The sequence below is a fragment of the Stigmatopora argus genome, chromosome 18, assembly GCF_051989625.1.
Source record: "Stigmatopora argus isolate UIUO_Sarg chromosome 18, RoL_Sarg_1.0, whole genome shotgun sequence".
NCBI lineage: Eukaryota > Metazoa > Chordata > Actinopteri > Syngnathiformes > Syngnathidae > Stigmatopora > Stigmatopora argus.
The window spans coordinates 8,167,292-8,190,144 of NC_135404.1; the positions used below are offsets into that span (position 1 = coordinate 8,167,292).

The window sequence follows — 22,853 nt, forward strand, 5'->3', positions numbered from 1 at the left end:
TAATGTTACATATTTTAAATAGAATATATATTATTTCAAAGATTTTTTTCATTTTAAATTTAGTTGAAAGGTTGGTGAACGAGCCGCATCGGGCTCACTGTTCTGAGATCGAGAGTTCAATCCCCCCGGTTAGGACCTTCTAGTTTGCATGTTCTGCCCATGCCTGCGTGGGTTTTTTCCCGGTACTCAGGTTTCCTCCCACATCTCAAAAACATGCACGGTAGGCTGTTTGAACACTTTAAATTGTCCTATGGTTGTTTGTCTCATTGTGCTCTGTGATTGGCTGGCAACCAATTCAGGGTTTCCCCTGCCTACTGCCCAAAGTTGGCTGGGATAGGCTCCAGCACCCCCACGTTCCTTGTGAAGATAAGCGGAACAGAAAATGACTGGAAGAATAATGTTGCCTAATCATAAAATGCTATTTTTTAAAATATCCTAAACATGAGAGTCTTACATTGAACATTTGTCAGTTTTTAAGGCATACCTGTTTGCGTTTACATTTAATCCCGAGCCAACAGTGTAGCTAATTAATGTGACGAACTTCAGAGAAAACTAGAGACGAGTCAACGTGAAGCACTATTCTAATGATTCTAAAGTCTCGCTCTCTGCTGTTATTGCCAAGCATAAACGCAGACGTACACAAACAAGTTGACCCGAGACGCCAGCTCGCCACGTTTACATTCCGCCGATTGGTCCCGAGGGGCCATTCAAGATAAATCATTCGACTTATTTGTTGATTTTATTTTTTTTCTGGGAGCCCCTTTCGAGCAAAGCAGCTGCTGGAGAGCAACGCCGAGACTGCCGCTTAATTGCAAGCTGTTTACACTAATGAATTATTTAAAGATCATCACTTAATTCCCCGCAGATGGAGGACTGTGTGCAAAAGAGCCCGCCTTGAACCTTAGACGCGTTCCCGCTTTGTGCGTGCACGAACCGGGAAGGGAGAGGCATTCCCAAAGTTCGCCAGCGGGAAAAGTGCAATCTAGTAATCTCCCGTTAAAAGTGTGACGTTTTTCATTCATTAAAAAGAAGTCAATCATTTAGGAGAGCTTCCGCACAACCTTCAATTTGAATTGAATTAAATGTAATGTCTTTATTATCATTATACAGGTACAATGAGATTTAATGATTCAACATAAGGTGCACATAAATAAATAGACATAACTAGATTTATATACAATTTAAAAGGAAGTGAGGTCTTGGCATTTTTGTGTCCTGATCTTATAAGGTTAGTGCGTAGATCATAGTTTTTTAAATGTAAACCACAGATTTCCCTACTTTCTTTGAACCCTGCGGCTAATAGTCCACTGTTTAGTGAGGCTAGTCATTTGTGGATTTCCACAGGTTAATGAGTTAATGTGTTCTGGTGTAATTCTCCCATGATACTGTATAAGTAATCTAATGCTGCCTATATGAACAAAAATATTTTTGGGGGGTAAAATTTCCTGAGTGCGGCTTATAGCCAGATGAGGCTTATAGTCAGATGTGTCTTAACGTCCAAATTTACAGTACTCAACATATTTTTGGATATATTTATGGTGTAACATTTGCAAATTTACCTTTTTTTAGAAGGGGGGACTATCTGTTCTTGCTGAAACGTACAGAACTTTATAACTTTAATAGCGATGATAACATTTCCACAAACGGACTTTCCATTCAGTCCTGATTTCCCCAATATTTTTGACCCATGTAGTTCCATTCACACCAAAATCAGAAAAAAATCTAAATTAAGCTTATTTTTAGAGCCACTCTAGTTCATCTATCACTGTCATTGGCCGACAAGTTTGAACACCTTTCAAGCTAGCCTTTTTACTTCAAATGGATTGAAGTCTACTGCCATAAATGGCATCCAATTGGCCAAAAAGTATATATATCTTGAAATCTCATGTAGTTTTCCATCATTTCTTTGTTGTCCAGGTTTTAAAAAAACATAATACGTTATTTGACGAGATGAACATGGATCAAGTATATTTTTTATTCCCTTCCCCCTTCCTCAACCGAAGTCGCACCGAGGCTCTACAGGTTCATTCATTTTTAATTCAAGCGGCTAACAAGGCTGGCTGGCAGCAACCTTAAGACTGGGACCCCCTTCTCTCCCGGGCCACGGCAAGCGAGAGAAGGAGTATATATGAGAAATAGTGAGAGAGTGAGAGAAAGATGAAAACGATGGCAACAGAGAAAAAAATAAAACCAAGAAAGAGGATACGCTGCGACCGCCACTGGAATTTTAACTGTTTTTTTTTTTTAGCTGTTTTCAGGGTCTCCCCTTCCATCTCACCCTTTTGTCCCTTCGTTTGGACGGTGTGTCCCCCATATTAGGTTTAACAACTGGATTTTCACACCAAAACAAATAAGACAATACAAGTTGTTTCCATGATATTGATTTTAGCCAGTAAATACTATATTTGAGCAAAATATGTGCAGGGATTAAACATTTCTCCCAGGTATGTGTTGGTTTAGAGGGGGTGCATCAAGCGTGTCTAACAAGTTTGGCAAAGTCTCGGATGGGAGTTTCCTATCTTGGATCGGTGTCAAGTAAGCAGACGGCAAAGCCTCAACGCTCGCTACTTAACACCGACTCCATTGTTGTGAAATGTGACCTCAGTTCTTCGGGCGATCTGATATGAAACGCGTTTTAAAAATAGTGAGGCACGCACGCCTCAAATTCCAAGTTCAGGCGAACATTGGCAAAACGATCTTATCTATCCCTACCTCAACAAATACCATGTTTTAGGTTTCATGGCAATTAAAAAGTCAGTTTTCCCAAATATTATCGTCTTCAAATAAAGTATTTAAAAGAGACTTTCATCCAGAATTTGAGGCTTAAGTTGTCATCCGTGGCATGTTTACGATGCAACGACAACACCGGCGAAAAGGATGTTTGTGTTTACGTCTAGATTGGTGCAAGCGGCGTCTTCGCGTATGCTTTGTTTGCAAAACTGAACTCCGCTCTCCAAATATTTGCCTGACGATCCCGTGAAGTGAAGTTGACCCTTCTCTTATACAAGCACACAGATTAGTAGAAGGATTTCAAATGTTGTGCTTTTGCTTCAAAACGTTTTTTTAATTGAAAGATTGTGGAGGAATCATCACAACATATGAACAGTCCGGCAATTGTATCTACGTTACTATATGAGACTGGCAACCTACATCGAATCAAAAACAGCCTCCAAGGAAAAAAGTAGAGCTACTGAAACAAAACTTTGGGAATGACCACAAATGAGGACATTAGCGAAAAGAGCAAGAACTCGGAGAACTTTTAGGGAGCTCTCTGTTTGGACACATTGATTTGAATAGAATTTCTCAACGTAGATAAAACAGATATCAGACTTTCTGTATAGAATAATCCAGAAAGATTTAAGACATGGGTGTGTGTTTGCAGGTAAAGTAGCAGAGACAGTGAGAGAAGGAATGTAAGGGCTATAATGTCATCCTACAGCCCCCATTTGACACGACAAGGTAGGCTTTAGTCATTCTAAATAATCTATGGCCTTCCATTAAATTTGCACACTATCTTCCCAGAGCTCCCTTATGCACCATCTTCCATTTCCCAGTTGAAGCTGTCAGAGAGTGCGAGAAACTGCGAAAGTACCACCACTGGAAAAAAACAGTGGCATGAAAGGGGGGAATTGCCACGGGAACAGTGTCATTGACCTCAGAAAACCCTGAGGTGAAGACCGAAGCTCTGAGTGGACAATCCCTGAAAACATGCTTTCCAAAAGATGAGGGGGCAACCTAAAGAAGCCTTCCTTCTTTAAAAACATCTCGGCAGTTCGTTTTTTTTTGTGTGGGCGTGAGGCCCCATAAGATATGCAGATTGGCAGCTCCACCTCTCGCGTTTGCCGCCAAACCACAAGTTCAAGAGTCAAGGGGGCGCCTGGGATGCTTTGGAACGTGAGAGCCGATCCATATTTGCAGGAGGCCATAGTTAAATCTCAAGAGTGCAAAGGGGGGTGGGGTGCAATGGTTGAGGGGGTATTCATTGGAAGCATGTGAGTGTTACTCAGAAGAGAAGCCGTGTGACCACCAAACACACAAATTCCTGTTATTTTCTTCACTGGTCAGCAGTCCTTGGCCATCTATCTGTATTCGAGTGGTCGCCACATCACAAGCCCACGACGATGCAAAATTCATGGGCCAACTGTCCATCAAGTATTCATGATCAAGTATTTTTTTTCATGGTCACAGAGTCCCCCCAAGAGCAAACACCAAAGAGAAAAGCAAACGTTGGAGAGATGGAGGTTTGAGGGAGGCAAAAGGTGTGGGGCTGCAAACATCTTTGGGCGCTCAATATTTTTCTTTTTGAGGGTTCGGGACCTGAAAACTCGGTCTTGATACGCGTGTCCCTTGGTATCAACATAAATTTGTAGACAGTTTGAGCTTTTTTTTTGTCTTTTCACCCCTTTGTAAAATCCCTAACATATTTTGTTAAGCTACCAAAGTTTCCAAGACACCTGAAACAACCCACCAAGAGTTCTCCACGCTAGCAAGGTTTCCAAAGACGATTGAACCTTCTGACTTGTTTCAGGTGTAAACACAGGGAAAATTGGACATTTTAAATAAACTTGGTCCTACTGCTGCAGCAGCTGTGAAAGAACAAGGTCAGCAATGTCCCCTCTGGCCTTGCTGACCAACACATAATAATAATCACCTTTTTTTCTTTCCCGATCGTCCCGGTGTCTCCACAACCCGGGCTTGGATAAATTAAAACAGCCGGCCCCATGATCAAACGGGCAAATAGCTCCCAGGTCAGCAAAAGGCCTACCCTGAGTCAGTTAACAATGCGGCATTTAAACATCAGACGTATGCAAAACGGACGGTACACAGGGGAAAGGAGATGGAGATTGGGAGGGCGGTTGTGGGAAGCAAGTCCTGGACTAGGGAGATAATAAGCACAGGGGTGTGTCTAGGGATAGTGTCAGCAGCTATTTAACGTTGTTGCATCACTGCCGAAAAAAATTGGGATATCAGACAAAGAATGGAATATCACTCAGATCACTCTCAAGACTCAAGTTTATCGACCAATTATCTTTTGACAAACGCTTGGAGGTTTCCAAAGATATTACCGTACGTGGTTGAGAATCACGAAAGCAGACTGACTAAAGGTTGCTGTTACCGGGGGAAAAATGTTTCCAAAAGTGCAACCTCAGAACCTTTATAGTATGGATGGTTAGACCCCTACGGTTAAGGAATCATAGGGGTGAAAAGGTAAAAGGCATTTTTGTTGCCCCGGCCGGTTCCCTGTCTGCGTCTGCCTCTTGCTTGGTTAACCGACTGACCTGCTGTCAAAGGAGCCTTTGTGATAGCGCTCTGGCAGGAGGCCCATCAGATCCTGCGCTTGTCTGTCTCACAGAGAGCGAAAAAAAAATGCTATGCTGTCGGTAACAAGGAATGTGCAGACAGTCTGACTAGTGTGGTCTATCCTGAACTATGTCCCAGGAATTACCTGCTTGGCACATGAACTGGGGACTTTAACCCTCACCTAGAAATTACAGTGGCGGCGATGCGTTACGATGTCACGAAAACGAAATGAAAAAATATATACGTCCGCATCAAGCCTACGATAACAGTCCGCATTTCGTACATGTTTCTGGAGGCGGTGAAATTCGTCAGATTAATTAGTATGCTTGTGAATATCTGTGACGTCGCAAATGCAGCCATTTTGTCGTAACTCCAAGTGGTGAAATCGAACTTTTATGTTTTGTAACGTAGCAACATTCGATTTACTGGGAGTATCTGGATCATATCATACTGTTCATTCACACCATTCTGTTTGCTTGCCTGCACTTCAAACTTTGGTTTATCATTTGTCAGAACTCATAAATCAAGAAAACTCTGCAAGCTCTACGTCAGAGGCACGCTTGGATGCTTAGCATCTCCCAAATCAAAGACGGAACAACAAGAAAAGTTCTGACAAGTAATGTTTCTCGCTAAACAGAGATCACAACTTGCACACTGTACTTTCCACTTGGTAGAAAAAACAACAACCTGCCAAAGACACACACAAAAAACAACAACAAAAAAACAGCTGTGACAAAGTGCCACTTGTGACACATCACCGAGGAAGCAAGTGCTTAGACAACTGCTTCAGAAACTCAACTTCTGACAGTGGCGGATGATCAAAAGAGGAGAAGGTGTAAATTATTTTTCCCCACTCCCGCACTATTCTGAACCCCTGCTAAACCCGCTGCAGCCTCAAGCGTGCCCCCCGCCTTCCCCTCGTGGGAGAAAAAAAGCAGGGGGGAAATGGGGCGGACCCTTAGGACACAAATACAGGCGCAATGTGATTGACAAGAAAATGCATACCCAAATTTAAAGTGTGAAGAAGTCAATGTCTCAATGGTGTTTTTTATATATATATTTTTTTTACGACAGTATAGATCCAGATTCTGTAAAGGCATTTTGGAAAGGAGAAAAAAAAATGCCTTTTTAATTCGAAAAGTTTTGCCTTCAACAGTTTGTATCATTTACTTGGTTGCCGCTTGTGCAAAGTCAGCAGAAAAGGGATGGCCGAGCTCTCACTTTTACAACGCTCACAAGCATTTCCTCCTGTCCTGTGACATACTGTACGACCGCAATTCAAATGACACACTCAGCAGATCGCCGGGCGCGTGTGTTTAGGCACAAAACACAGGCGGCATTCTTGGCGAGTCTGCGAAGCCGTCGGGTCGTCGCGACTCGCTCATTTCACACGGCGAGGTGAGCCAAGGAGCAGGGACAGAATGGGGCAATAAAACAGCCAGCCAGGGAGGGGGGGAAAAGGGGACCACAGGGACTTATCTAAGTGCTCTTTGTGTTTAACCTTACAGGGATTCAGTGTGAAATTTCAACCCCCCCAAAAAACGATATTTATTTCTACATATGGTTTACATTGTGGCAAGCTAGAGACATGTGGACATTGGCTCAAGTTTTGGTGAATGCTATAGATTTCAGATATTTGAAACTTCTTGACATTTTCTTAACCTTAGGATATTTGTCAAAAAAACAATCTGAGAGAATTTTGCTTGGATATTTAGAGGACTTGCTCAAACTTTGCATTGGAGAAAATTTCAGGGCCAATATTTTTACATTCCGTCTTAAACTTACCAAGAAAATTTTATTCTACTTTCTCCTATAGGACATTTGGCACAATTTTAACATTCATTGGGTATCCTAGTGTGGCCCAAAATGTGTTGTCCAATACATCAATGATATTATCTGTATTCTGATAATATAATTGACGAACATATTCCTGAAAAATGAAATGTAATAAAATGAAAATCTGAAACACAAATACACTGTGGTTATGTCCCACAAAAGATGATTTTCTTTTTACTTTTTGCTGAATTTAAACTCATTGCCTGCAATTGACAACAATAAACGCTTCAGTCATTTAAAGTATCTTTTGGTGCCATTTGATGGCTCATCTAATCCATTTTGTCAGTCAAAATAGATTGGACTCCGACTGCCGTCAATGGGAGCCAATTAGATAAACAGAGTGCCCACTGATGAGGAAGATGTAGAGGGCATTTTTTGGTCAAGCACTTCTGCGTTTCTGTTTCTGTAGTGAATAACGCTGCCATCTCTATTCTGGTCCAGAAGCCACAGTAGTGTGTAAAATGAGAGGGAATGCTATGTTTGGGGAAATCTAATTTGAGGGCCTTGTTTGTTTTTACTGCCTTATTTTGCAAGCCAGAGGTTAGCTTCCAAAGCGCTCTCTTGTCTTTTGCTCCACTTATTTTTTATTTTCTCACAAACAACAGCCTCATTTTCGAACAGAGACAAGTATGTCCAGTCGTATTGGGCAAGATCTGACGCCTGACAATGCAGGTGGTTGATTGCGAGGTTATTCCCACGTGTCACCACAACATATGCACCAGCACAGACGTATGAAACAGATTTAAAAAAAAAAAGGACAATATTAGCAGCCGTCTTCCCTAATTGCGCTGTATTCCCAATGGGACAACAGTGGAAGACTAAATGGGCATTAATTAGCAGGCACTGGAGCCAAGTGTCATTATTTAAACTGGTGATAATCTGGAAAATTCTTTTGACACTTGTTTAATGTGAGAACACAAATGAAGAAGATGGCACATAGATGAACAGATCTTAAACATTCAGTCTATAAGAGTTGAGTTTGTTTGTGTTTCTACTGATTCTCATTCTTTCCATGAACCGTGCCATCTTTTCTCACAATTATGACACACTTTCAAGAAGCTACTATGCAAATACAAAGTATGAAGTGTGTGAATTTGTCAAACCTCCAGGGTTTGGCATTTAATCAAAGAAAAGTTGACTGTGTTGATTTTAAATCCGAAGCCATACAATTAAAAAATCCCCCCAAATCAGCCATTTAAGTTACATTAGTTAACAAATCCAAATTTCACAAACAAGCTAGAAAATGTCTTCTCCACCTAAATGTTGAAAAACATATTTGACGAATATAAACGCGATTTACACGTGATTTTGACACTGACTGAAAAAAAAACATCTTACAAGAGTGTGAGCAACCATAAAACACTGAAAGAACATCAATCCATGTCATTGATGGTTGAACACACACTAGCTCTTTCATAAAGGGTCATTTTTTGAACACCAGCCGAGTACATTGAGAAAGGGCTGCTGCACAGACTAAAGTATTTTTTAAATAACATTTTCATCCAAAATATCAACATAATCAGGGATTCCAGTCGTATGGATTGAATCACCTCACAGAAATGGCAACTAAGGCATGTTTTTTTGTCTCGCTAAGTATAGTAATGGAGCTAAGGGTCCTTCCGAAAGCAGTCAGTCTTCCATTTCGGATACGTTGTGGGGATTAGTTGAGCTGCTCAGACGGGGAGTGTACCCACAGCATGGTTTTAGGTAACGGTATCTGGTGTTCACTGACACCGATGACACAGCCCGAAACCCCCTCTCGCTGGCGTCTGATTCACTTTCAGTTGCTATTCTGTGTCCTACACAATGTAGGCCGTCAAAAGAGACAAACTTGAACCGCATTCTGAAATGCAACTAGGAAGTCGAGTGTATTGTTAGTCTGCTAATGAGACGGTGGCTGTTGTTTCCCAAACCCAAAAAGTTGGAGACGCCAGAGCGGACGAGGTTCTTCGCCTGACCTTTTTCCCCCCCTCGAGCTGATGGGAAACTTCCCAGCAAAATTCGATACCATCCGAGAGGATCGGGCGTCTCTAATTTGTTCATCTCGGCTCTCGCCACACTTGCACGACCTATTTTCCCTCCGACCGACATGCCGATCGATCTCCTTATCTTCCCGAGATCAAAGCCTCGCACCGCCCGTGCACATTTAGCCCCGACTCTGGTCCTCCCACGTCATGTCTAAATATTAATGATAATAAAGTCTCACGCCGGTTCCCTGTGTCAGGCAATTACGGTTGACATTGATCGCCAGTTTCGCGCTCCAATTAGAAGCCGGAGCTCCTAACGTGTCCTGGCACTTCAAAGGATAACCGCCATTGATCCACTACTGGATCTTAACATTTACCGTTAGGAGACAGAACACAGGTGGGGGATGTGTGATGCTCGGGAGACACTTTAAAAAAAGTATCATTTTGTCCAGCAGGGTTGGTAAAGGAAGTGTGGAAGCTGTGCGCAAAGCGTGCGGAAGATGGATGAGGGAAGCACGACGCAGGGGGGCGACTGGAAAAGTGAGATTCCGACAGAGGACAAAGGAAGTGAGCATCCGGAACCCTGTGACGAGTCCAAGCTAAGACTGCGTGGAATAAAAGTAGTAAAACTTCTTGAGCATTTTGTCGAGAGAGTATTAAAAAAGGTGGGTTAACCTGCTTGTGGTTATTTTGCATTATTTCTGCTTAAAAGTCTATTTTTTTAGTAACACTTTGTATAAAGGGGGTAAATGAATGGTTGCTCAAGTAATTTTGCGAATTTGACGTTCAAAATTCAGAGCTAAGCTTTGTTCAAAACAGATTAGAAAAATTATTTCATGATTTTGGAGGCCTCTTTAAAAATGTCTGAATACAGACACATTTCAGAAAAACAGACTTTGTGGATCAGTAAAACCAATTGGCGAAATGGAAACACCTAGTCGACTGGGTATGGCTACTTAGGGGTTATCATGACAATATCATAATATTGTCCAGTAATTTTTGCCTGGGCAATATGTATTTGTGAAACAAAAACATTAAGTTTCATAGCCGCTGATTGTTTTTCAGTTAAAAAAATAATGATATACAGTTATCTGCTACAGAAAAAAAGATCATGTTGACTTACAGTAGTTATTTTTGGTTTTAGTCAGCCCAGTTTGTACTAAATTATTGCTACTAAATTAAACTGGTGAGATTTGGATATGCTTTCAAAGTCTCTTGAGGAAACAGTTGAAAGGTAACATTTCTTACTTAAAGCAATAGAAGAAGTAAGCTTTGTGTTCAGGTAATTGGCCCTAAACAATCGGGCTCTATCATCTTGAAGAGCAACCCTTGTACGATTGTAAAGCTCGTAAAAGAACAATGTTGCGTATACACAAAAGTACAATATCGCAGAGGAACAGCCCCGAGCTCCCCCAGCCGTCCCTCCCGTCCAGTCAATAGACAGCGACGTGTCCCCATTAAACCGGCCGCATTCCACGCACAATCGTCGGCGAACAATCCCGCTGTTGACTACGTGACAGAGCTTGTTGTTGGCGTCTTTCTCTGCCGCGCCGATAGCTCTGATGGTCCCGAGGTTTATCCGTTGTTCTGCTTTACAATGCCGCGCTTCACTCCACTAATAATGGACTGAAACGGCCAGCGCGAATGGAATTCCATACGTACAGCTGATTGACTGGCTCGGAGGGCAAAGTATGCTGGGAATGATGCAAGTGAAAGGAAATATGCTAAATGGTGAAAATACATCTGTCCTCTCTGGACTGGCCGTCAACCGGTAAAACGGCAAATACAGAGATAGAAAATGTTGAACCAGGTCAGGCCATGGCACAAGGGAGCTTATTTTTTTACATAAGAATTGAGCAAAATCATTAAATTCTGCCCAACCTTAATACCATTTTGTTTTTCCATGGTTGGTTTTCGCATATGATATTTTTGCCTGTGGATGCGGTGTCCCTCACTATTATACGCTTTGCTCACATGGTGCCCCACTTCAATTCTGTACCTCGGCTTTCCTACCAAACGATATAATTAAAGATTGGTCGAGTGAGACCAGTGTTTAGAAACCGTTTGCGTTAAGTCCAGCCTGTTTTTGTCGTCCAAAGGGAAAAAAATTAAGATGGGTGTATTCGAGACGATGATAGGAATTTAACAGTCAAAATACCAAAGAAAACAACATGGGAACACGTTTGTTTCGGGATCCTGTCGTGTCCATGCAACACCCGATGATGAAGTCGGATCAGATGAGGAGTGGGAGGAGACGGGAAAGTCACGCCGGGATGCTAAGACTTCAATGTCTTCACAACCTGACTTCAACGAATGAGAGATATTACAATGTTGGCGCCATTGGAAAACAGGCTGTTCAGTTAATGGCCCCACAGTATGTGCCTGCATGACCTAGACTGCGAAAACAAAAGTAGGGTCTTGAATTCTAAGAATTACTACATTACCCAGTATAAGGCTTTTCAACATTATGTCAAACATACTGCTGGGGACAACACATCCATTAACAAAATTACAAAACAAACCTATGTTCACTCGTTCAAGATTCCCTGATAACCTTTGAAAGACCAATAGGTGCAAGTTTCCCAAGCAAATGGAGTAAGAACACGGAAATGAATTCTAACCTCATTTAAGGAAAGGACAGTTTCAAAGTGTAAAGATTCTCAGTGTCACCCTGCTCGCAAATCTTAAAATCCATTGTGCGACATAAACGCACCACCTGCCATGCAATCAATCCCCGTCAATTGCCTAGTGTTTGTCTCACGTCAAAGTGAACATTTATCTGTTGCGCTAGACCTTCATCTTGATTCCTAATGCATGATTTCCCTCAAGTAGAAATTCTCCCAGGAGATTCCATTTAACGGAATGGCCAAGCCGAAACCTCAGCGAACTTAGCAACGGTAACTCAGGGTGTTGCGTCTTTTGGTGAATACATTCCAAAATTCTGATAGACGAGGGCTAATGACCTTTTACGGGAAACGGCCATGGCTCCACGCACCCACGACGTTTCTTCTATTCGTGGCTGTAACGCGTGAATGCGGGCCTTATGTTGCCGTGGACAAAACAGGCGTTGGCTGCCAAAAGTAAAAATACCCAATTATACAGTACAGTAGCAAATTCTTGAGTGAGACAGCTTGCGGAGGGATGATGTTGACCCTCGAGGTGCAAACCGAGATCCCTGTCGCCACAGAGACGTGAAGACCGCGGCGGAGTTCTCCGCTCCCCCTCGGCCCACCGCCGCCGCCGGCTGGCACCGAGCCCGTCCTGGCACGGTGGTGCTCAGCCAAAAGCTTGTCTGCTCTGTCAGAACCCCGCCCCCCTACCCCTCCGATAGCCTCACGCACGCCAGTCTGCTTGGCTGGCGTGGGCCAAAGGCGAGGGAAGGGCTGCCAGCTGGGCCGCCACTTCATCGCAGAGTAGCACTCTCCCCAAACAAACACAAGCCGTCGGTTACATGCAACCTGTCATTAGCAGTCGTGCATGACTGGTCGACTCCCCGAAAAGCTCAGCCAAGCCTTGAACATGCGCTGCACTTGTCTCAAGCAAATGTCTTAGCCAAGCGGAGACCTTTTGACTACTACTTTACCAGCCGTGGTGGTGTAACTAGTTCTCCTTGAACGGAACGTGCGAGAGGAATGCCAACGGTCTTTTCGGGATTAACTGCATAACGTATAATGCCACAAGACTTTGCCAACTTCCACTGGCTAAAAATGGACGGCCTACCAATCGGACATTACAGGGTATTGATCAAGGTTCAACCGGTTTTGGGCGGCGTAACTGGGTTATGGTTTTGGCATTTGCCCTTCTCGGTTGAAAAGGACATTCTTGCGAGTTTCCGAAACGTTAATCAGTCGGCAGCAGGGATAATTTCAGAGGAATGCTGTTACGCCGGGACAAAAGGCATCCATGCATGACAGTTACAAACCAAATGACTGGCGTCAGCGTCAAACACAAAGATGAGCGTGTGTTCCGATGGGTACAGAAATATGCAATAAGTAAAACCTCACTGACAGGCAAAGCAGATCCTACCCATGAGTCTCTTGCTCTTTTGTCCACTTAATTTATGTAAGACATTTATTCGTGCACTGTCGAACCCACGCTAAAGTACCGTCACAACAACATCTGTGTAGTCGTTAAACAAATGCAATGCGAGCCGGATTTTCGACTGCTCTTGACAGTGTGTGAGGGGATTCGGAGATTGACTAAAGGCGTAAGGTGTGCCCTCGTGCGTGCCTTGTAGCCTCTGGGTTAAGAAAACAAACTATTAAAGAATTTTAAAAAATCTATTAAGTGGAACAAAGACGAGAAGGTCGGTGAGGATTTATTTGGGAATCGGATGAGTTGTCTGCTTGACTAACCTCGGCCTGAACCCGCTCAAATGTTTCACTTTGTTCTTGTTTTGTGTTGTTGAAGAGTCTTTCAAGCAATCAACTACATGACAACATTGGCTGGGTCTGATGGATTGAACAAAAAATACTCGCAAGTATGAATGGCAGAGAACTGCAATGGTTTTATCATTGTATATAAAGTTCATAAAGTCGTGGTGGCATGATACCCTGGGAAAAATATAGTCCAAATTTGAAATTATCAAACACATCCCATCATGCACGCATACCAACACTCAATGGTGGACTTGCACCCATATGGAGGTGATGCTTCATCAACCTTTTTTTTCATAGCCATCTTTTAACCCCGTCTGACTGTCACTTCGACAAGACGCTGGGAGATCAGTGGCACTAGCGTCCCTTGAAGTGGCTCCAGGTGTCACTCCAAGGGTACCGCCCCGTTTGATCCACCTACGAGCGCCTGTTGGGCCACGGCAGCCTCTGATTTCAACCGTCAAGGGGATTGGGGGGACTGGGCGAGTGGAGTTCCAGGAAGGCTTTACCTGTCGAAAAGTTGCTTCCCTACTTTTTGGGAGTGACGTTTGAGGTAGCACGGGACAGGAATTGCCATTTTCCTGTTGGGGATACCTTTCGACTTTGGACTGATATTTTTTAAAGGAACAGACAACCCCTTTAGAAAGAATCCTGGAAATGAACGAAAATCCAATTTTGCATATTTACGCTATGCTTTTACATCATAGTCGTTTTATACTAGTTGTTGTCTTTATCTTTTAAAAAGACCCAAGTTTAACTTGGGAGAATGAATGAATGAACACCAGCCGTTACTGGATAGAAAATACAACTCCATCAAATTGGTGGAAAAAAAAGTCGATGGCTCTATTAGTAGTTACCAAGTCAGAAAAAAAATAATGCCGTGCTTTAACTGTAGTAAGGAAAATATGTCCCGATGAGTCTGTCATCGCAATTCGTCACTCGGCAAACAGACTCGAGTTATCAGTGGCACTAACACATAATCAAAATTCTTTCTAAAAGCTTCCTCGTAAAATAACTCCAGGCCTTTCTAACCCTCGTCAACAACAGCTTTCTCTACAGGCCAAATATAAAGCGCCTCATCAGCACTCTCTAATGGGCGAGCCAGGAGAGGAGAGAAGATGGAGCGAGAGCGAGGAGGTGGCGGTGGCGCTTGTTTGCCGAGTAATGAGGGTGAGCCGCGCAACCCTGCCATTGTCCCAGAGGCGGTCCGTACAAACACACACAACCCATTATTAGAATAGTATAAGTATCGCCAAAGTATTGTTTCCCTTACATGCCGCAATTCCTCAAATAGCGGCAGTCACTGCCATCCACTTAAAGACAAATAAAAGCCTCCCTCAAATTGTAGGGAAAAAAATGTAATGGGCCTCGATTGGTCGCCAGGAAAATATAAACAGCTCCCTTAAATTTTGGAGCAAAAAATAGTACATTCCAATTATTTGTTGGGTTTGTCATCACTATCATGAAAAATGAATGTCCCAAAAAACGTTCCAATGTGAATAAACTCAAGGCCAAAATTGTCAAAGATAATATATTTAAGTCCAAAAGGGCGATTGATTAAGCAACAATCCAGTCAAATTGATGACATTTTGCTAAAAAGAATATTTTTTTAGCAAAGTCCGATTTTTTTCACAACAAAACTGCCAAAAAGCTCAATTTAGCATTTTTTTAAACTTGTTACGGGTGTACATAATATACAAAATCCATCAAAGATTCAAGAACTAGATCTTGGCAGACTTTGTAATGTTGGAAAATATCGTCTAGTTATCCAAAGAATCCATATCTAATCATATCGTTATGAAAATGGTGATTCATACCCTTTGTAAATATAACAGAACATAAATAGCTTTAAAATTAAAAATAAAATCTAGGTTTTCTTCTTGTAATCGTTACATTTATAAGTCCCTTGGAAAAATCAAACAAACGCATCCCTCAAATATTAATGTTCATCTATTTGTGTGCCATGATGGCGATATATGTCGAGTACTTTTGAACTAGGTCAATAGGAGCCCTCTTAAAGTCAGACGCTTACCAAAACTGCAGCACCTCGATAAACGTTACATTCCTTCTTCATGTTCTGAACAGTTACAAACACTGTTTTTATACAGTACTCTGAATACCCTACCAAACACTGTCAATCCACAACATGTACTCATGAACATAAAGCAGCTGCGTCTATTTGGCTAATTAAAAGTTGAAGGGGTCAGGCACATTTCATCTTTTTAACTTCACCCCAGAATAAAGACGTTTGAACATGAAAAGCTTTCCTAGCGGGGTAGGCACGATGAGAACTGACCCACAGGGGACGCGACAATATGGCATAGGAAGCAAAGGCAAATGTGTTTTAATGTACTACATGGAATAAATCGCTCACATCAGAAGAACATAGGATCCGGTGGGAATGTTCTGCTACTGGGGCCCAACGAGGAGATCGCGGTAGCGTGTAAAAGTCAAAACTCACGACCGAACTGAGGCTTTTTCTTTAAAAAAAAAGGAGATTTCGGCATTTAGATCTTTGAACAAAACACGTACGCATGGAAGAAAACGTAATCATTAGTTGCAGGGTTCCGACATCACCACCATTTACTACACTCGTCAATCAAGTGTCAGTGGCAGCCAACATTTTTGAACGCACAGTTTGAGTTACAGACGGTTACTTTATGTCTAAGCACCACTTAATAAAACAGGCACGAGTGTGCTACAGCACACTACAGATTGAAGAGCACTCATAGACTCTATCGGCTAACTCGTAATCAACAATCGAGCCAATTGCTCACCTCGATGCAAAATACTGGCCCATGCAAAATCGCTACCAAGTTTCAAGATGATCAATTTACAAATATCTGAATACTAAGACTCGCTAAATTAAAGAAAACCTCTCCAGACACTATGCGTGAAAACAATGCCCCCCTTTTCAGGACTGTTTTCCCTACTCGTCTGGCCTTAAAACTCAACGTCAACAATAAATAAATCAACTTAGAGTACAAAAGGCGACGGCGAAAGATGTAAACATTGCCATCCTCCATCTTTCAGCTTCAATTATCGCCCAAATCAAATCGTTTTGTTCGATCGCGTACTTCAAAGTGGTCCCGAGACGGCGCCGTTGGTTATGTGACCTACATAACCATATTGCACAAACACAGACCTGAGAGCTGGGATAATATACAGAATACATCCGAATAAGGCCATCCAACAAAAGAGGATGTACGCATTTGACGACCTGATTTACTAGTTAATAAAAGTATTGGGACAGAGCGTAATGGAGGTTGAACGTGGTGATATTGTTAGCTTAAGTTGAGCAGAATACACAAAATAAACAGCGTTTCACCCATTTCTATACTCATAAATGTAAATTAAATCCTACCAAAACTATGGTTTCTCCTGTTACTTTCATTCCTAAACAACAGCCACACTATTTCCATGACTAGAAAAATTCTTTTGGTACTAGAGTTAGGACGAGCCTCCCAAACGTGGCTCTCGGCCCAATTATGGACCACTGGGAAGAAGCAGGCCCAGTAAAAGGGGGCAATGAAGCAGGCAAGACAAGGAGTAGCGGGGGAAGCAGCGGGGCCTTCGGACTCTGGCTGGCAGCTGATCCCACATGCAGGTGGTCGACTCAGTCGCCAGGCAGATCAAAAAGTCGAGGCCCCGGGTGGACCTCCCTTTGAAATGGGAATGGAGGGGCCTGGATATCAGACGGAAAACATAAGCAAGCTCCCGGCCGCAGAACAGCTCCATATTCATGCAAGCCGGGACTGGCAGGATGGACAGCGCTCGGAGGTGGACGGCTCACATACGGGGATACAAATGACTACGGGGGAAAAAAAAAGATGGTTGATGAAGAGTATCAATGTCTCCCATTTTTACCCTGTCAATAAATCAGATTGTGTATTCAGACACACGTACCTTAACTCATAAAGTCAACGGGAAGAACAGCCCATTATTGTTCAAATTAAAACACTGAAGGCTTATTTTAAAGTAGTTCTCGTGCCTTGTTTAGTTAAATTAATTAATATGCATCTAAATGACCATTTTTAAACCAAGAGTGACATTTTAAAAGGTATTTTTTCAAATGTTTTAATATTTTTAAGCAGTTTATGTAAAACTATGACTGTATTTCTTTTTATTGTATTTAATTTTGCAAAAAATGTAAAATTTTCAAGAATAATATAAATTAAACATAATAAAAATCTAAATTATTGAGGGGCCACTGAATGTACTGTTTGGGTGATTGTAGGGGTGTAGAAGAAATCCCCCAAAAAACGTATGAAGAAACCTAGAGATTTTGTTGCCCCCCTTTAAAACAAAAGTGACATGATTCTAAATTATCTTTAGCCTGACTTATGTTAAATTGTACTATAAGGAAGTTTAAAAAATAAAGTGAAAAAAACGAGCACTAACGGCAAACTTGATGTCAAGTAGGGGGCGGAAAAAAATATCACATGTTCCTCATTTGGCCCCCACTCTTAGGTTTGAGACTGATGACTCAAAGTAGATTAGTTTTGGAGACAAGTGTTTAGTTAATTGGCTTTTCGTGAACTCGCTTAATGGGGATCTAATTGCTTCTCAGCTTGGGGTAACAACTGGGGTACCAACCGGCAACCGACAGGACACTTGTCCACGAGGTGTGAGGAAAACATTAAAAACAACACGATAAGCGTAATGGCAACACATCATTGAAGTCCAATCCATCTCCACAAAAGGGATCAGATGTAAAACCCCCTTCAATGGCAGCCATTGAGAGAAATACGGGGTTTTATACGTAACTGTATTTTCTGAATCACGCAACAAACTCCAAACATGATTTTATTCACGGAGCGTCAGTGGGGGTGAGAACGTTAGCAGGAGTGCTCATAAATCCTGATTTGAGCTACGAGACGGGCGCTGGCTGGCACGCTACATCTGATTAAGTCTTCCCGTTAGCTGACAGCTGAACTTCAACATTAATATGATAATATTGAAATAAGTGTGTTATTTACTTAAGGGAGGCGACGGGATGATGAATGATTGTTGGACAGTTATGGGTGAGTGACCGACCCCCCCGAGGTCCTCCCGCCGGCAATCTCCCTCCTCTCGCCGTAATCAAACGTGACAAAATGGAGACGTATGCAGAAATATCGGTTACAGTCGACCTGCCCTCCCTTGTTGGCCCCCCCGAGTCCAAATTGTCTACGGGCACTGAAGCATCTATTTCAATTGGCACTTCCTTCCCGGCCCCTCGATTTTACATTTAGGCGCTGTCATTTACATATTACTCTTAATCAAAATCCACAGTGGGGCGACCGAGGTGGGGGTGGGGGGGACAAGAAAGAGGGAGCGGGGAAACAAAACCGTGGCGTTGCGGTTCAGGGGGCTGGCACTTCATGAAATGGAGATGTGATAGAACACTGGTGTGTGTGTGTGTGTGTGTGTGTGTAGACGAGTAGCGCAGCAAGGAGTATTGAATTATTTGTGTTTGAATCGTGTGTTTGATGGCAGCAGTGGCAAGATATACCGACGGGCGGCAAAGTTTTACGTGGGTTTTGGTTATATCGGGTGTCATTATATAGGTGCTATGAAGTAGTTCAACAAAAAGTCGATCATAAGGCATTGGAGATACTTTAAAAGAGAACTGAACTTGAGTCATTTTTAACAAAATTCACAACGAATGTGCGGCTATGGAAGCTAATGAATACTGTTTGAATTTGTCTTAATTTCTCATAGTTCTATCTTTAAAGATCCTTGAATCGTAGTGTTTTGTAAATAAAGTAAAGGTCTCACGATTAGGGCACGCAACAATATTACAATTTGATGATATTGTTAGGTTAAGAATTGAAATATATATATTTGTTTAACTCATTGACAGGATTTGACAGTGAAATACATTATATTCATTTCAATTAGGATGGTTGGCATTGAGTGATTATTGTTGTTTCACTGCCATTGATGGCAATAGACGTCCAATCTAAATTGAGATGGGAGATGACAGGGAGCAAATAATGGCTTCATAAAGGTTATAAAAAATGGTTTATGTTAAGAAGCGCACTTGTTTGTTTAGAAGAATGGTGTAATAATATATTGTTGCTCTAAATATTTGTATTTTTATTGTCATAGTCTGGGAAAAGTCAATAGTTTTTGTCAAATTCGCATTGTTTCATAGTATGTATTATAGAATATCATAGATTGATTTCCTGACCCATGTAATGAAATGGTAGTTTTAGAATATTATGAGATAACAGTTATCATGAAGTTTGTATCACAAATTGTATCGTAAGGAATCCAGAATATATTGAGTGGTTAAACAAGTATAAAATTGATATTGTTAGATATCCTGTCTTGTGAAAAGGACTGGCTTGCAACAAAATGTCCAAAATGTCAAAACTAATCATTACTTTTGGTGAAATGTAACTAAACACACATCCTAACTTCCGATTATCCGAATGAGATGCATTAGAACATTGCTCCTGTTTCGTACCTGCCTCTTACCTTCTCAGCATGCCCGTCAGGATGCGAGAGCTCTTCCCAAGGTTGGCGTCCGTTTCCCGCAGCTGGAAGGACGAGGGGTACAAAAACGAGTTAGAAAGTGAAATGACAGACTGCTACATTGTTAACCTTTTGCAAATGAATTGGATGTCTATCCCCCTCACCAGCGATGAATGTGTTAAACCGTCTGTGATGCTTTTTCATTGGGTTGCTTCTTTTACCTTGAGTTGAGACAACTTATTTGTATCACAAAAGCAACAAAAGCACCATCTTAAGCTGAGCATACTGTACCACTTGACTTTTAGCGTTTGTGTATGCACAGTGGAAAGGACTCAGGCACGGGGTTCAAAACCCGACAAATCTTCAAGCATCAAACATTTCCAGTCGAGCAAAATGGTTGTTAACGACCTCTTAAACTTCTCGTGGCTTCTTCTTTTTAATGCTTATACGACGTTACCATCTTTCAAGTCGTGTGTTTGTGTGAATGCGGTGGGGGGCGTTGAGCGAGGAAGACTCTCGGGAAGAAAGCGGAGAGAGGAAAAAGCCAAAGAAAGGAAAAAGTAGCCTCAGTAGACACGGTGGAGCGTTTTTGAAAGGAAATGTTTGATTTCCTTTGAAAAGGTCTGAGCGAGGCCCACTGCCTTGTTGTGATCTTTTAGCATTCTGCGTTGAGGGGGCCGCCAGGGGTGGGGCGCCCCTTCCTGTTTATGGTCTTCGCTTGCCTACCGATCATGTTTGTCTATATCAGTGTTTGGCATGGGAAATATTTTAGCTGTTTTTTTACCTTTATAGCTCTGAGGCTAACATTTTATCTGGAAATATACATTGGAACTGAAACCTATATGTCACTTGTGTCAAAGTGGCGGCTCGGGGGCCAAATCTGGCCCGCCGCATCATTTTGTGTGGCCCGGGAAAGTAAATCATGAGTGCCGACTTTCTGTTTTAGGATCAAATTAAAATGAAGAGTATAGATGTATATTAAATTTCCTGATTTTCTCCCTTTTAAACCAATAATTGTAATTTTTTAATCAATTTTTTCTGTGTTTTTAGTTCAAAAATCATTTTGTAAAATCTAAAAATATATTTTAAAAAGCTAAAATAAACATTGTTTTAGATCTATAAAAAACTGAATATTCAGGGCTTTTAATCCAGTTCTTTTAATCAATTTATAGAAAAAAATCTAAATATTATATCTAAAATGGTCCGGCCCACGTGAAATCAAGTTGACGTTAAAGCGGCCCGCGAACCAACCCGAGTCCGACACCCCTGCTATATGTTGAAAAAGTTGGGCAATGAATATGTACAGTAAATTCCAAAGATAATACTGGGGAACATTATTTTTGTTGAGTTAGACCTGAACTAATTTTTGGATGTGAAATCCAAACTTAATCTGTTTTTCTATATTATGTAATTTTTCTTTAACTATAGTATATCGTACTTAACTCTTTTAGAGTCCTTATGCAAAGGATTTGGCTGTTGTAATTACAATTGCGTGCACGTAATAACAATACAGTACATGGGTGAGCTAAATATTAAAAATAAACCTTAACATGCGAAAAGATATCAAAGATATATCTTAGAATATTTCCTGTCAATGAATGATCAATATAGTGAAATACATCAATAATGAGTTGCTGATTCATCTAGCCAGTTGCAAATTCAGACAAACAGTACATTTCCAAAGGCTCATTAAAACATCACTAGATATGATTTTGTGAAATGTTAAACCACTTCAAAAGCAGCAAAAAATAAACTTCACTTGATGACATAATACGTTAAAGGAGTACGCAGCATAATGTTCTAAGACGGTTTTCATTGGTTCTAAAAACTGCACACGACCCTTTGAAACATTCTTTTGGGTGAATTTTTTTTTTTAAATGTCGAGAAGATTAATCATTTCAAACTTTTATCCCTCACTAATGTGTTGCGTAACCTGTCGAACCCTCATTTTGAGCTCATTTGATTTTGCGAGAGGATGATTCCGCCTCACGTGACGCTAAGAATGCTTGTCTTTAAACAAACAAGACAAACTTATTCAAATGGACAGGAAATACGGATGACTAACGGTAAAGCACAAACACAAAACTGCAGACCCGCCCGAGGGGACGCTGTGTCACAACGGTGCGCACACAAGTTGTGTTTGCCAGCGTTTTCAGGCCGGCCAACACTTTTCTGGCAACGCTCACCCTCTCTCTGGCCCTCTGGATCTTCTCGCGGTCGGTGTGAAGGTTGGAGAGAATCTCTTGGCCGACTTGTTCTGCGAAACAACAAAAGCAGATGCGTCAGCTTGGGGGGCTCGGGAACACTCGACCTCATTTCAGGGTTGCTCCTCCAAGGTGAAACTCGAGCAGTTGTCAAGCACTTTTGTGATGTGTTGGCAACCTGTTCTTGCACCTTGCGGCTCAGATAGCTGATTATAGCAACGGAGGCTTTCATGGCAAAAATCATCAAATGTTCTCTGTTGTGAAAATAGTACAATGCTGGAACACAATCGAAGAATTTTTACAAGGACTAGAGAAACGTTCCTGACTCGTTGGCTGACACTGACGGCGATAGACGTGCAATCCATTTGAACTACGAAGACGATTGCAGCCCGAGCCAGTCCTCTTAGCCTCGATTAGTTAGCCAAGCTGCCAAGTGGTAGCCAATGAAGTAATATTACCTTATTGCATACCTCTCAACCTTGGCCAATCGCTCCCCTTATTAATGATTGCAATTCCCCTTATTAAGTGATAATAAACCGTACAAATGCAACGCGGCACATATTGACTCACATAGGGCACACTTAAAAGTCTAAAATATTTTCTAAAGTGGACATAGCGCCCAATCAGTCAGTGCGCCTTTTGTATGTACTAAATTCCTTATGTCGCTGTATGATGCTGACAGCTTGAATGTCTAAGTACATTGCTTG

At 41.8% G+C, this 22,853-nt stretch overlaps 1 protein-coding gene across 4 annotated transcripts in view; it reads right to left on the reverse strand.

The window, feature by feature from the left end:
* The window catches only part of vti1a (vesicle transport through interaction with t-SNAREs 1A), a 94,448-nt gene that overhangs the window by 8,287 nt on the left and 63,308 nt on the right, over nucleotides 1-22,853 (reverse strand). For 2 of the 4 annotated variants that reach the window (XM_077625994.1, XM_077625995.1), the window contains 2 exons: nucleotides 22,129-22,199; nucleotides 19,935-20,007 (listed from right to left, as the gene is read on the reverse strand). In XM_077625994.1, the coding sequence (XP_077482120.1) occupies nucleotides 19,942-20,007; nucleotides 22,129-22,199 (137 nt within the window). In that variant the 3' untranslated portion in view covers nucleotides 19,935-19,941. The remainder of the gene's footprint in view (nucleotides 1-19,934; nucleotides 20,008-22,128; nucleotides 22,200-22,853) is intronic. The other 2 variants (XM_077625992.1, XM_077625993.1) reach the window with 1 other exon arrangement.